At 44.4% G+C, this 16312-nt stretch overlaps 1 protein-coding gene across 1 annotated transcript in view; it reads right to left on the reverse strand.

Moving 5' to 3' along the window:
* Positions 1-715: 715 nt before the first annotated feature.
* The window catches only part of TMEM181 (transmembrane protein 181), a 106877-nt gene continuing 91280 nt past the window's right edge, over positions 716-16312 (reverse strand). The window contains 7 exon segments of the mRNA XM_021937702.2: positions 716-4318; positions 5223-5289; positions 6759-6848; positions 8095-8177; positions 12680-12731; positions 13232-13334; positions 14850-14907. Coding sequence (XP_021793394.2) covers positions 4240-4318; positions 5223-5289; positions 6759-6848; positions 8095-8177; positions 12680-12731; positions 13232-13334; positions 14850-14907 — 532 coding nt within the window. The 3' untranslated portion in view covers positions 716-4239.

A 16312-nucleotide genomic window follows, 5' to 3' on the forward strand; every position in this document is an offset into this window, starting at 1 on the left:
GGCGTGAGCCCGGGAGACGGAACATGCAGTGAGCCAAGATCGCGCCACTACACTCCAGCCTAGGCGACAGACCGAGACTCTGCCTCAAAAAAACAAAACAAAAAAACTATGCAAACAAAAAGTTGCAGTTCTGCTGTGGTCCTCTCTCTGATGTACTCATTTCACCCATGGGACCAGGATCCTGACGTCTCTGCTGGGCTCTGGTTAGATTCCTACCCCTGGGCATCACACCCACCATTCTTAAGCCCTCCTCTTCTAGAGATTAAGGGGTGGGAGGTGGCCAAAGCAATTCCTATTCTCTTAGCCAGAGAGCTCACACTTGGCCCAAAGCTGTGACACCTTAACTGTTAATCCCGTGTTGTCTGTAGGGCTCACAAATTTAGTACTTCATAGCTTACAAAATGGCTTTCACAATCACTCATTTTATGTCCTCAACAATCTGCAGTCATTTAAAAATCAGAAAATGTGTTTGGAGGTTATCTGATTGGCTTAAAGTCACACATCCAAGTTAGGGAGATGGGCCCAAACCCAGGACTTGTCTCCATCTTCAGTGCTCTTCCCCAGGCCATGTCAGACATGGCAATAAAGACACCTCCGTGCCTGCCTGCTGAAATGGAAAAGCCCTTCCGTTACCGCCAAAGCTGCTTTATTAAAGCATTTATGTCTGCAAGGCCAAATTAACTCCACACATAAAGAGCAAACAAATCAAGACACATAGAAGTGAATATTAAAAATTTATTAACATTTACCAGAAAGGTAGTGTCAGAATTAAGCCATTCGCAAAACACGAATTTGCTCATTCACTTTTGCCTGACGACAGCAACACTGTGATGGGGTGGCACTGTGCTCCAAGGACAGGTCCCCAGCTGAATACATGGCTCTAGAACCTCTCCTTCTGGGCTTAAAGTTTAGTGTTACTTTACAAATATTTACAGTCATTTTGTAAAAAGGCAGTTTCAGTAGCAGAAAATTCTTCTGTTTTATAGTATGGTGTTATAGTTACCAGCGTATCTCCAATGTCAAACCAAGATAAACAGCATCACAAGATGTCACAGACTCACACAACTTCCCTTTGGCCAGGGGAAAAGAAGTCTAACCTCTAAGGCAACTGGTTTCTAAAACCCTCAAAATACACAAATACACTTTCATGTTTTAAGTCTCATCTTCACTAAATGTTCAGAGACATCCCTTTTAATTATCCCTTTTATGAGGATCTGTGTTTTTCCTGTGATAAAGGATTCAGGAAATAATTTACCACATTATAATCTATTTAACATAACTACCCTCAGTAAATAGTTCATAAAATACTTGGGGCTGGTAACATTTGTCTTGTAACCTGCTCATTTAGTGGGTTGGGTTTACATAATGTATCTAAGCTTTTACTGCAATCTGCAATTATGTACAGTAACAACCTTACAAACCTTGAATATAGTATATATATCCCCTTCTCTAGCCTTTCAAATGGGGCTTAAGAGAGAGAAAATGGCACCACTTCACTGCTGTAATGATTTAATAATAAATCAAGCAGACTTATTATCCACATGGATAATGAAGCTCTCCCTAGGGAAACTGAAATACCTCTGGTCATCTTCCAGGTTCTGCTAGACTGGACCAGTATTTAAAAAATCCCAAAGATGATGTTATTCAAGCCATTACCATGAAAGAACTAAAGTCAGCCCTTTAAGTTCGCAAAAACTTTAACATAACTACCCTCAGTAAATAGTTTATTTTTTCTTCAATAATTTTCTTGCTACTGTCAAAAGTTTCTGGCAGACTTTAGTGTTTTAACCGGATACCTATGGTACATATTCTACATGCCAAGTGCTAGAGAGTTTAAGCAAAATTTTACATGGGGTATGTAATAAGTTGATATTTATGATATACCAGGGAAGACAAGTTGAAAATACATGACTTAATAAGAACCATTTTCCCCTTAAAGTACTAATTTTTTTCTTATTTCCAACTTAGTTACAAAAAGTAAATAAATCCCGTATTTTTCATTTCACTGATGCATGAAAACTCAATGTATGAAGATAAGTCATCAGTTTATAATTACACTATAGGACAAAGATAAGTTTTAAAAAGTTCTAGTGTGTGTATGGCTAAATGCCTCAAATATTTTACATTTACTGATAAGTAACAGCATTCCAAATCATGGACAATTATTTTATAATGATTAAAAATTGTAAACTGTATCACAGAACATGTTAATCAGCACAAGTCTTCATCAGTTTACATAAAATTATAGTAGTCTTATTAGAAGTTGTAAAATTTGGTAACAGAAAATTTTTTTCCATACACAGAAAAAAAAAAAAACACATCATTGCAAATTTAAAAATCATGTAAACTTAAATTACCCTTGCAGTAAGTTGTCTTAAACATTCATATTTACAAGGTTTTTAAAACAATGTGAATGGAACCCATATTAAAAGTACATTATCACTAAAGTTTAAATTGAAAGATACAAAGGAAAGTCGTAACAAATAGTTTCTCATGAACATCTCTGAAGTCCTAGCACTACTTAACATGGATGGTAATTTGAAGCTCTGCATGGTAATCTGAGAGTCAATGCATAGATGAAGAAAAAAAGTAGGTACTGTTTGGGTTGCGGAACTATCATCTTCTGGACCTCAATCGCCAAGACAGCATCAGTCAGGTTGCCCACAGTTACCGGATGTTAATAGATGTGTGACTGCAGAGGTGAAGAAGAAAGCATAGGAGACGTCCACACGAGACTTCTATATGGAGTCCTTGACTGAAAGGAACGGGGAAGCTCCAGGGCTTTCTATGATGCCACAGATTCAATGGTGCCAAGGACTTCACAGAGCAGGTCATCCCTACCTGACCGCTATGTGACGCATGGAGGACAGGGAACCCCTTCCGGAAGCACGAGTTGCCTTCTACCCAAATACGTTTTCCATGAACCATTTAAAACATTTTACTTTTCATTTTGTTTCCAAATATGAGTTTTAAAAACTTTTTGCCAATAACTAATCTAAAATATTCTATCAATCTTTCATGAAGCTTTATTTATGAATGACACGGGTTCTCGCTCTGACATCCAGGCTGGAGTGCAGTGGCGCAATCATGGCTCACTGCAGCCTCGACCTCCAGGGCTCAAGCAATCCTCCCACTTCAGCCTCCTGAGTAGCTGGGACTATGGGCATGCCCCAGCATGCCCGGCTAACTTTTTAAATGTTTTATAGAGACGGGGTCTCCCTAAGTTGCCCAAGCTGGTCTCAAACTCCTGGGCTCAAGTGATCCTCCCACTTTGGCCTCCCAAAGTGTTGAGATTACAAGTGTGAGCCACTGTGCCTGATCCCTCATTTAGCTTTTATTTAAATAAATAAATAAATAAGGCTCTGTGGCATTTCATATTCAACAGAATTGCAGAAACTGCCATTTATTGGAATGATAAGGGTTCCTCTCCTGCCCAATTTACCACCCACAGGGAAATCCAATTTAGTGATGTGTGTACACACAGGCCCCTGAAAAGCACCATGGCAATAAGACCTTCCCCACAGGAGTTGGTAACCTGTAAATTACCTTAGCCTTTCCTTATTCAACTTATCAAACCCTCCTCAGAACTCCACACTATTACTTCCCCTTTGGTGACGTGAAGGGTTGGAACCCAGGCATCCCCCATTCCCCTGATGAGTCACAACACACACTGCACCAAACGCAGTCCATGTAAGTGACCAATCACTTCAGCCACCTGGTTACCCAGGGCACTGGCCACTCAACGAGGAAGGACTGCCCTGAAGCGGCCACAGATAAGGCTTCCCTTTGAGTTTAAAAGGCCAAAAAACAGTACCAGGGAGAAGGGAAGAAAGAGGGTGAGGCTGTCACGCTGAGGACCTAGTCACAGGCGGCCCGTGAACTTGGAATCAGTGAATGATCACAGAAAAAAAAAAGTACGTAATTCACTCTACTAAAAATGTGTGATTTCCTCCTCATCACTGAAAACATGCTCTCTCATCTGAAATCTCCATGAAAAAGGATTTGGCTGTTGAAACTTGTTATCAGCGCCTCTCTTCTCATAGCCACCAAGACAATAAATTTAGCTAAACATTTAAATTTGCCCTCAGTTTTGGTTTTCCTTTAAAAAAATATGTAAACAAATGAGGAACAGGAAATCTCTGCTTATAAGAAAAGTCTGAATATAACAGGGGAAGGTCAGCAGACGGTCACCGGGGAAAGCATCCAGGCACCTTGTCGCCTTGCTGGGCTGGCCAGGGCTCAGTCACTGTCTGACTCCTCCTTGTACTTGGCCCGAATGGCCTGGCCGTTCTGCAGCGGCATTTCTTCATAGTCACTCCTGTGAGGAAAGAGACCTTTGAGACCGTCTGACTTCTGACAGCTCTTTATTCATCTCTTCCACACTGACACACCATCCCTGCAGGAATTCGACCACAGCTTTGCTTCCTCAATTTTTTTTTTTTTTTTTTTTTTGAGACAGACTCTCGCTCTGCCGCCCAGGCTGGAGTGCAGTGGCGTGATCTTGGCTCACTGCAAGCTCCGCCTCCCGGGTTCATGCCATTCTCCTGCCTCAGCCTCCCGAGTAGCTGGGACTACAGGCGCCCGCCACCTCGCCCGGCTAGTTTTTTTGTATTTTTTAGTAGAGACGGGGTTTCACCGTGTCAGCCAGGATGGTCTCGATCTCCTGACCTCGTGATCCGCCCATCTCGGCCTCCCAAAGTGCTGGGATTACAGGCTTGAGCCACCGCGCCCGGCCTGCTTCCTCAATTTTCTATCTCCAACTGCTACTGCTGCTGACCCCATCCTCCTCTCCCCCACCCCCAGTTCCCAGGACCCATCAGTCCAGAGGGCACAGTTCTTCCCGTGGCCAGCACGCCCCACAGGTAGCCAGCAGAAAGGAATACCACCACATCTAAGCCCGAATACTGTGAAAACAGAAAACCACGAGCCACTCGACACTCCAAAGTAAATGCTTTCATACCTTAAAAGTAATTTTAGAATAGTAACCCATTCAGTAAACATGCAAGGCCATGCTGGGATGCCCAAGGTGTGCCGGCCTTCTGAGGGACAGGCGCTGGGATGTGCGAGGTGCGCCAGCCTTCTGAGGGACAGGGGCTGGGATGCCCAAGGTGTGCCAGCCTTCTAAGGGACAGGGGCTGGGATGCCCGAGGTGCGCCGGCCTTCTGAGGGACAGGGGCTGGGATGCCCGAGGTGCGCCGGCCTTCTGAGGGACAGGGACTCACCCATAAATCACATCATCATCGGAATCATTCAGCATGGAGAAGGCAGGATTGTCTTTCAGCTGGGACTCTGAAAACCAACAAGAGCATTTTCATCTCAAGCAACTGACGTGATAAGCCTGGACAGGCAGAATGTTGTCCCAGACAAAGGATGGGAGTCGGGAAGAGCTGGATTCAAATTGCAGATGCTGCCATCATCAAATCTCATGAGGCTATTTTCTCATCTACAAGACAGGGCTGGCCTGGCCTGCTTGGCAGGGACGTCCTGAAGGCTGAGGGAGGCAGCCTGTGGGAAGGAGCAGGCAGGCTGCCGGTGCCCGCGGGCGAGCTGCCTCCTGTTGACACGGGGAGTGGGGAGCCGAACACAGGCCCCAGGAGAGGCGGCTCTGCCCTGCCTGCCCCGGCCCAGTCCTTGGACTTGCAGCGAGCTACTTCTTCTGTAACATGGGCATAATTATAAGTTTATCATAAAGTTGCTGTCAAGCTTCAGTGAGACGCCGTTTGTGAAAGTGCCAGCACACTGTAAGATGTCGGGGGGTGCGGGGGGCTGCCTATGTTCTAGAGAGCTCCCATCCTTTTCACTCCCTGTGAAAGAGGGTTGTTTTGGTTTCATTATTGGGTGACTTTCTGTATGTTTTGGCTTTTCTTTTTAATGGTCACAACACTACTACAGATGTTCCTTGACTTACGATGGGGTTATGTCCTGATAAACCCATTGTTAAGTTGAAAATATCATTAAGTCAAAAATGCACTGACTACAGCTAAGGTACCGAACATCGCAGCTTAGCCTATTCTGCCTTAAGTGTTATTACCTTAGCCTTTAGTTGGGCAAAATCATCTAATGCAAAGCTTATTTTTGTTTTAAGAGAAAAGGTCTCATTCTGTCCCCGAGGTTAGAGTGCAGCGGCGTGCTCATAGCTTACTGCAACCTCTCCTCTTGGGCTCAAGTGATCATCCTTCCTCAGCCAAAAGAGTAGCTGGGATTATAGGCACGTCACCACACCTGTCTAATTTTTAAATTTTTTGTAGAGATGGGGTCTCTATTTTGCTCCCCAGGCTGGTTTCAAACTCCCAGCCTCGAACAATCCTCCTGCCTTGGCCTCCCAAAGTGCTGGGATCAAAGGATCAAAGCCTGTTTTGTAATAAATGTTGACCATCTCATGAATTTACTCAATGCTGTACTGAAAGTGAAAAACAGAATGGTTGTTTGGGTATTCAAAGTGTGATGTCTCCTGAATGTGTATTGCTTTTGCACCTTTGTAAAGTCAAAAAATCCCCAACCGAACAGCGTAAGCTGAGGACTGACACTAACAAAATGAGTATGTTAACTGTGTGGGAAGGACACAACGCAGGTTCTACGTATGCTGGCCCCCAACTCACCTCAGAGCTCAACATTTCAACTCACTGTCTCTCTGCCAAGAGAAGTCACTAGGAATCACAGTGCCCACATGAATGGGAAACCCAGGAAGTGGGTCATGGAGGAACACAGGCTTCTGTGCCCGCTACCTGGCCAGCAGCCCAGACCCCAGGGTGGCTTACCATAGAGGGCATTCTTCGACGGAGAATATACAAAGGCCAAGGTGTAGAGATAGAAGTTCAACAGGCCATAGAAAGATAAGAACTCGGCTGGTGGTGCTGTCAAGGGAAGGAACGCGGCATCTGGACACAGCAGTCAGAGGCTGTGCCTCAGCCCGACCACTCCTCCTGCAATCAGCAGCCCCTTCTGGTGCCAAGCCCCTGACAGTGCCCGGGGATCCCTAACCCAGACGTCAGGACTCCGCAGTTCAAGCCCACAGCCAAGGGTCACAAGGACTCTTCAAAGTCACAGTAAATAACAGATCAACTGTGGCCTCTCACATCAGTGGAAACCTAGCTCCACTGAGCCATCTGGTGGCGATCCTGTCACCGGCACTGAGGGCAGGGCCAGAAGAGATGAAGTTACACGAAAAGGGCAGGAAGGCCACGGGCAAACAGCAAATCAAGGTCTCTAGACACAATAATGAAATAAAGAATTGGAAACAAACTCTCAAACCAATTGTTCTGAATATTTTCTGGATTACAGACCCCTATGAAAATCTGATAAAAGCTTAGCATGAAATTCAGTCACAAAAATTTGAAAAAATCGTGTATTAATTCATGCATTAATTGGGACATAAGAAATCCCAAAGAACCCAAGATTTAAACGATTAACTCCTGAAGTGTCCCCAAAAAGGAGTATGTGCCAACAAGCACACACATCACCTCTCCGACTTCTGGGCGAGGCCAGGGCTCCCTGGAGGCAACAGCCCTGCCCCACTGGCTTCGGGCACAGCGGGAATCGAAGGGGGTCTTAGTATTTTATGAGCTCTTCCCTACAGACACAGGCTCAACTTGCCATGACTGTCACCCCTATATCTCAGTGATGATGAGAGAGAGACCCCCGGGGCAGACAGGAGGTGCACGGCAGCCCTCAGCCACCCCGCAGTGCTCTGCTGGAGGGCAGAGGGGGCTTGGAGCCCCGCGGTGTGGAGGGGCGACCGCACCTCATTTACCTCATGGCGCCTGCCCCTCTGGGTGGAAAGCAGGGTGGTGTGGGCACGCTCCAGAGCACCAGCCTCCCTGGGTTTGGAACCGGGTTCTGCCACCCAAAACCTGACCTGGGGGAACTACTGAGCCCTCCAGGCTCAAGCTTCTTGTGTACAGAGGAAGGACAGGCTGCCCTGTCCCTGGGCTGCAGCGGGGCCAACTGAGATGCCTCTCAGCAGAGACGAGGCCTCCAGAGAACAGGGCGTGAGGAGCTGACTTGTCTCCTCTTGAAAGGGGCAAATCTGAGCCACTAACCGCTGCAATGCTAAGCAGGCCTCCTGCAGCCAGGGCCCTCCAGTTAAAAGGATATAATTCTGGTAGTGAGTTGACAGCTCTGCTACAAAATTGTCTTGTAGTACTTGTGCTCCAAATCTCAAATAAAGGATGACGATGCTGAAAAAGACAGACGAACAGAGACAATATGTAAACATGCATGAAAACGGCATTCGCTTCAGAGAATTCTCTATTCATCCCATTCAACTTTTTGGTCTGTACGTTATGATTTCTGTATGGGTACTTCCACACACGCGCACAGACGCACGCACATGCACACACACACAGAGCCCCTGCCTCTGGTTTTTGGTCTCGGATCTAGGCAGGCTAGACCCACCGGCCAGCTGCAGGGACACGATGAACCCTGCTGCGGACCCCATCACACTCTCCCTACTTGGGGCCTTGAAGCCCCCCTGGCACATTTCCTCCCTGCTCTCGCTCTTGTAATTCAGGTTTTCGAGACCATCTCTGGTGACAGAGTCCCCCTCTCCCAAGGGAAGCCCGCTTCTCCTTCATCACAGCTCCCCTTTCAAACACCTCCCCGGTCAGTTCCAGTGACTCGCACAGCAACGAAGGCAGCACCTGTGGTTCAGATTGGTTCAGACTCCCACTCGGTGACAGATGACAACAGAGGCCTCAGGTAACAGGTCCATAGGCTCCTTCTCCGCCAGCCTTCCACCTCACCTCCCACATGCCACTCTCAGCCAGACGGTTTCATTAACATGTGCACCAGACCCTCTCACCTCCCAGCTCAAGACCCTCTGGCGGTCTCCTAGCACAGAATGGAAACTAGACTCGAGAGCTCGCTCTGCCTCCCACCGTGCCCACGCCTGCTTGTCTCCAGCCATGCTGGTCTCCAGCGACACTGCTGTCTCTCCACCTCGCCATGCTGATGCTCACCCAGGCTGCCTGTTCTGCAGCCTGGAGCAGCCACCCCACAGCTTTCAGGGATCCTCCTCAGGTCCTCGGCCAAATGTCACCTCCCCAAGAGACACATCCCTAAACCACTCATCTGAAGTGGACCCTTCCCGTCCGCAAGTCACGTCTTCGTTTCATCTGCCGCATGGCCCGCAGGGGGAATGTATTTAGTTGTTTGCCACTCGTCTCCCTCTGTGAGAACATAAATCCCGTGACAGAGAGAAGCCTGTCTGCCAGGAGGCACTCATTAACTATTTGTAGGATAAATGAGTCCCGACACCAGCGTGAAGAAAGATCACAAGGCAGGGCAACCTCCGAGACGGAGGTCACCAGAAGTAGACAGTAGCTCCCAACTTGGGGACTAGGTAATTTGAGGGTGAGGGTGTGTGAGAGTGATGGTGTGGTGGTAAAGGTGTGAAAGAGTAAATGAAAGATGAAAGGTGTAAAGTGAGGTGAAATGTAAAGCAAGAATTGTAAAGGTAAAAGTAAAGAATAAAGTAAAGGGGTAAAGAGTAGAAGTAGAATAAAGAAGTAAAGTGTAAAGGTAAAGAATCTCAAAGTCTTGAAAATAAAATAAAAGTCATAAAATAAAATAAAATAAAAAATAAAAATCATAACAAATAAAAAATGTCAAAACAAAAATAAAATAAAAAGGAAATGTCAAATAAAATAAAGAATCTCATAAAACTAAAACCAAATCAAGAAATAAAAATCTCAAAAATAAAAAAATAAAAATAAAAAATCAAAAATAAGTAAAAGAAATAAAAATGTAAATAAAATAAAATTAAAAGTAAAGTCTCAAAAGTCTCATAAAAATAAATAAAAAAATCAAAAATCAAAATCAAAAATAAAAGTCAAAATTAATAAATAAAGAAATAAAAGAATAAAAATAAAATCATCAAAATCTCATAAAAATAAAAAGAATAAAGAGTAAAAATTCATAAAATAAAAAATCAGAAAATAAAGACAAAAAAAGAAATAAAAGAATCTCATCTCAAAAAGTCTTTTTAAAAATTAAAATTAAAGAATAAAAATAAAAAATTAAAAGATAAAAATAAAGGAGTAAAGTAAAGAAATAAAGAATAAAATTTCAATAAAGGTAAAAGGAGAGTGAGAAATAAAAAAGGTAAAGAGTCATAAAAGGTAAAGTAAAGGTGTAAAGGTAAAATAAGGTGTAAAGTAAGTAAATAAAGAAATAAAGTTAAAAACAAAGGAACAAAGGTCTTTTTTTTTTAAAAATAAAATAAAGAAAATTAAGAAATGGAGTAAAAAGTCTTAAAGTAAAATTCTCAGACAAATTAAAAAATTAAAGTAAAAGATCATAAAGGTAAAATCAAAATCTCAAAGGAATAAAAGAGTAAAGGTAAAAATAAACAAAAGGAATAAAAAAGTAAAGGTAAAAAGAAAGACAAAGAATAAAAAAGATTAAGGTGTAAAATAAAGGTAAATTAAAGGGGAGTGGAAGTCATAAAGATGAAATTAAAGGTCTCAAGTAAAGTAAAAGATCTCAAAAAATCGAATCAGATCATAAAATAAAAGGACAAATGGTAAAATCTCAAAAATCTCTAAAAATCAAAAATAAAATAAAATAAAATAAAAATGCATCAAAGATAAAATAAAAAAATCTCAAAATAAAAATAAAAAATAAAAAAAACAAAATCATAAAATCTCACATAAAGAATAAAGACAAAAATCTCAAAATCAAAAATCAAAACAAAAAATAAAAAAATCATCTCAAAGTCCGAAGATATAAAGTCATAAAGAGATAAAGTGTAAAGAGTGTAAAAGTATAAAGGTATAAAGGGGTGTAAAGAGTAAAAGGTGGTAAAGAGATGTAAAGGAGTAAAATGGTCATAAAAGACAAATAAAAGTGAAAATCAGAAAGATAAATGTAAAATCCGGTAAGTCTCAAGATAAAAGTCTCAAAGAAATCAAAAGAATCTGTCAAATAAAGAACAAAAGATAAAAATTCTAAAAATCACAAAAAGAATCCAAATCTCAAAAAGAATCTCAAAGGCAAAGTCCTCGAGAAAATCTCAAAAATAAAATCTCAACTCAGATCTAAAGCTCTCAAAGATAAAGTATCTCAAAAATCTCATCAAAAAATCTCTAAATCTCAAAATAAATCTCAAAAATAAAAATCTCAAGACTCTATAAATCTCAAAAATCTCAAAAATCATGAAATCTCAAATCTCTCAAAAATAAATAAATTAAATCAGAAAATGTCATGAATAAAAATCAGTAAAATTAAATAAAAGAAAAATAAAAACAATAAAGAATCAGATATAACAAAATAATATAAAAGGAAATCATATAAAGAGTCCCTAAAGAATTATGGAAATAAAGAATGTCTCAAGAGTAAAAATACTCGTCACGAAATATAAAAGTCTCAAGAGATAAAAAATCTCTCGATATAAAAATCAAAATAAAAATAAAAGAGTAAAAGTAAAACACAAAAAGAGTAAAAAATCAAAAGAATAAAAGATCTTAATAAAATGTAAAGAATAAATAAAAAGTAAAGTCTAAACAAAAAAGTCTCAAATAAAAAGTCTCAGTAAAAAGTAAATAAAACAAAAAAGTCTCAAGTGTCTGAAACCTCTATAAAGTAAAAATAAAAGAGTATAAAATTAAAATCAGATTGAGTGAAAGTGAGTGAGGTTGTGTGAGTAAGCCTGTATGTGAGGTTGTATGGCCGTGTGTCTGAGACGTCAGAGAGGACAGCATGCGCACGTAGCCCTGAACAGAGACTAATAAACACACATGCCGCATTATTCTGAGTGAATTCTGATGCTGAATGAAATTTGAGTTCAAGTCTGAGCTGAGTTCACACTCCCAGTGGTGGTGGACGGCCCTGGATACCTATCTCAGTCCTTGCCCTCCACAAGGTAGGGACCCCCAGAGCCCACCTGGAAAGCTTGGACAAGGGCCGACCTCCCAAAGGCCGCTTGTCACTCCCATAAAAGAAAAGAGCCGACATCTACTTATTTGCCATCCAAACAACCTAAAAAGGAAAACAGCAGCTAGATTTTTCCGTCCTCTGGATTCTGATTTTAGGAGAAAGAGACAAACCATAAACCACCAAGCAATTATCTGGAATCTATTCAAAGAAACAACTTCCCAGCCTGCTCTGTTACTCTACCAACTGGCCAGCACTGGTCCCCAGGGAGGTCTGGGGCGCTCAGGCCAGGCCAAGCCTGCCCCGAGAGACCTCAGGCTGACCCCACTCCCTGACACAACAGGACCAAGCCTGCCTCACCTTCCATCTCCCCCAACAGTGGCAACAGAGCATGCTGCTCAAGAGTGTTTGCTGTCCTAACTCATGCTTAGAGTCCTGTCCTTGGGACACCCCAAGGATCCCAAGGTCCCCAGTGCCCTCACGTCCGTCTTGTGATTTTCCAACCGTCCAGCAGGTGACTGTGAACACGGCACAGGTGGCAGGTGGCACAGCTAGAACAGAACACGCCCAGCATGGGGCGAGTGTGCGAGTGAACGTGCTCCAGTCCCCCGCCACTTACAACAAACACATGCTCTCCAGGCTGATGGCTGCTCTCAGCTGCCCACCCTTGGTGGGAGGCCCTCTAACCTCATGAGTCAACTGGGCTAGAAGTACCCTGAAATCTACCCCACAAAAGGAGGGAACAGATATTCCTGACAGTAAAAGAAAAATTCCGTTTTGCTCTTTTCAAGAAATAAGGTCTTCTTACCTAATGACAAGTACTACAAAAGTCAACGCGGTCAAAAATTTTAACCTGAGATCTGAAAAAGAAAGAAATTCTCATTAACAACCCTGGATGTAAATTCCACTCTCATTTGATTTTGAAAAACATAAAACAAAAATGAAGCAAAGCTCTTTGGACAAATGCTCCTCCCTCCAGACATGGCCGGAGTCACCTGCAGCCCAAGAGAATGTTAGTCCCTTCCCAGGGCCAGGGTGGTGTCCAAGGAGGCCACAGCCACCATCCTCTGGTGGGACGGGTTCAGGGAAGGATCCCCCAAGCTCAGGGTGACTCACTCTGCTCTGCAGGGTGCAGTACTGCAGGACCCAGGCTGCTCTGAAGGCCCCAAATGCCAGACTAACCTGTTAGGTCTGTTGTGCCTCCCGGAGACCATGTACCCTGGTCCCCAGTCTGTGGGATGGACCAGTCCCTGGGCTCTCAAGGAAGGCCCCTGGCTTAGGAGACTCCAACCACTTCTTCTCCCACCCGAGTCACTCCCAAGCCACCCCTGCACCGACTGATTCTGAAAGGGGCACTTACCTACATAAGGCATGTGACGTAGCTCGGAACACGCCCGCACTATCAGGAACAAGAGGTACAGGACGTACACCGCTGCCACCACCATGAAGAAGACCTTCATTCCCTAGGAGGGCGCAAGGCAGCACTGGAGTCAGAACAGGGCCTCTGCAACCTTCTCCCCGCACCACCACAGGCAGCAAAGCCACAGGTTTTTAGAAGGGACTTAAATCCCGAACGTCCCTCCAGGAAGCAGAACAACGGCTCCCACCCGGGACCATCCGCTCAGTCCCACTGCGAGCACATGCAGCTCCCGAGGTGGACGACACCCCAGGCCTTGCAAATCAGCAGGGCAGAGCCCAAACTCCTCCCACCACAGACCTGTCCAGGCACAGTGGGTGCTCAGACCGCGGCGGCCACTATCTGTCTCTCTCGCCCCTGGGGGTGAAGGGCTGGCTCCCCACCCTTCCCCTGCATGTGGGAAGGTGGCACATATCCAAGAAAAGGACCCAGACTAGGCCCTGAGAATCCACGCACCGTCTCAACCATCAACCATTCCGGACCTCTCTTTTCTTATCTGTGACATGAGGGGCTTGAATTAGATGCTCTACAGGACCTAAGGTCTAAAAGTGCACAATTCTGTAATGTTACAGCAAGACAAAGCCCTTTTCTGAAGACAGAGTTGTAATGGGGAGGGCAAGCCCGTGGGTTCTGACAAGGACCAAGCTGTGGCGTGGACAGTATCTTTGGACGCAGTCCCCGCTCCTCAATGACTCCGGCCCACGCCATCCCCCCAGCCCTTTCCTGTCCTCTCAGCACCAGAGCTCCCCTCCTACGGTCAAGGCTCAGAACACAGGACAGCACAGCAGGAATCGGGATCATTTTTCTCGAGAGCACCTGAGTGACTTGAGCTGGGACCTTATGTAAAGCAAAGGGACTGGACTAGACCAGCAGGTTTAGCACTGAGAAGGCTCTGTTCTCCAGTGTCTCCTTCAGCAACAGACGTGGGCCCTGGGGTCTGTTCTGGAGCCCACAGACCTGGTGTTCCCCGACACCTGACTGGGAAGGGAAGAGCAGCCGACCAGAACCACAGTGACGGGGCTTCAGCTGTGTCCTTCCAGGGGCTGCCACTGTGTCAGCCACAAACCAAAAAAACAAAAACAAAACAACAACAAAAAAAGAGCTTTTCTGCTGGGTACAGTGGCTTATGCCTATAATCCCAGCACTTTGGGAGGCCAAAATGGGTAAATCACTTGAGGTCAGGAGTTGGGAGACCAGTCTGGCCAATATGGTGAAACCCTATCTCTACTAAAAATACAGAAACTAGCCAGGTGTCGTGGTGCACGCCCATCGTCCCAGTTCCTGAGAAGGCTGAGGCAGAAGAATCACTTGAACCCAGGAGGCAGAGGCTGCAGTGAGCTAAGATCGCACCACTGCACTCCAGCCTGGGTGACAAGAGCAAGACTCCATCCCCCCAAAAAAAAGAAAAAAAAGTTTCCCCAAATCTTCCACCCTTGAACTTTCTATGCAGTCCTTCCCAAGTAGTCAGCAGGCTCAACATAACAATTTAAGTCACAAATTTCAGTAATTTTATAAAACAGCATTAAGAAGAAAAATTGCAGGCTTCATGAACAATCCTTACCTGGAAATTCCCGGTGTCAACTCGGTACTGGTACATTGGATCATGTAATTCGTTAACTCTGAAAATTGACATTGTAAATAACTGCAGATTAATAACTACCTTTTTATTTTACATTTTTTCTCACTGACTTTCTGGTTTTTGTACTTATTAATATAAACTACTTTCTACCAATAGTGAACTATTTTTACAAAGCAATCCTAAATTTATGAGAAATCCTCAATTTCGTATTTCACATGGAAAAAGCATACAGTCCTACCAAATGTCCACAGGTATCAGTGTTGGAAAGTTGCACTATGTTTTATTACACAAAGCCCTATACTATTTCTCTTACAGTTTTAAGAGCTGTTTTTCCAGTCACCTTTTTAATGGCACGAGTACTAAAAAATAGACAAGTAGGCTGGGCGCGGTGGCTCAAGCCTGTAATCCCAGCACTTTGGGAGGCTGAGATGGGCGGATCACGAGGTCAGGAGATCGAGACCATCCTGGCTAACACGGTGAAACCCCGTCTCTACTAAGAAATACAAAAAATAGCCGGGCGAGGTGGCGGGCGCCTGTAGTCCCAGCTACTCGGGAGGCTGAGGCTGGAGAATGGCGTGAACCCGGGAGGCAGAGCTTGCAGTGAGCTGAGATCCGGCCACTGCACTCCAGCCTGGGCTACAGAGTGAAACTCCGTCTCAAAAAAAAAAAAAAAAATAGAGAAGTAAACAAAGAAAGCAATAAAAGCAAATAGAAACTTCCATGAGATTAATTTTCAAAATGAAAATGAGTGGCTGAGACGACCGGGAATTGGGGACAGGGGACTGGAGCAGACGGGGTGACTCGCTTGCGTCACTGTGGCATGAAACTAGGCATGCTGGGCTCCGAAGTCATACCCGGAAACGGAACTACTCCGTCAAAGTCCTGTTCATGTGAACCAGGCTGCTACCACACTAGGCTTCCACTGTGGGGCCGTTTTACAGGACAAAAGCACTCACAAAGATCCAGCGTGGGAGCGGGCACAGGGCTTGAAAGTGTGTGGACGCAGCAGAGCATCGGTGGACAGTGGAGAGCCAGGAGCCACCTAAGATTCACTCCTACAACAATGGCTTCTCTCTCCAAGGGTGAAATCAAAAAGGACATGGTCTTTTTCATTTTCCATCTTAGACCAGTACAATTGTGGATTCTCCATAAGTCATTTAAGCAGAAACAAATGTGTCAGTTCAAGCCACACAGCTGTCCGCAGTTTCGGTTAATGAAGATCAACTGCAGTCAGAAAACGTTAAATGGAACATTCCAGAAAAGGGCATTTCCTAAGTTTTAAATTGCATGCCAATCTGACAGCACGATGACTTCTTGCACCATCTACCCAGGGACGGGCGCCACCCCTTTGTCCCGTGTACCCTGGGGCTGCAAATGCGGCTCACCTGTCAGCCACATCATCTGCTCCTGACACACAACCACCGACACTGTCGCCGCTGTGTGAC

This window comes from Papio anubis, chromosome 6 (assembly GCF_008728515.1).
Source record: "Papio anubis isolate 15944 chromosome 6, Panubis1.0, whole genome shotgun sequence".
Classification (NCBI taxonomy): Eukaryota; Metazoa; Chordata; class Mammalia; order Primates; family Cercopithecidae; genus Papio; species Papio anubis.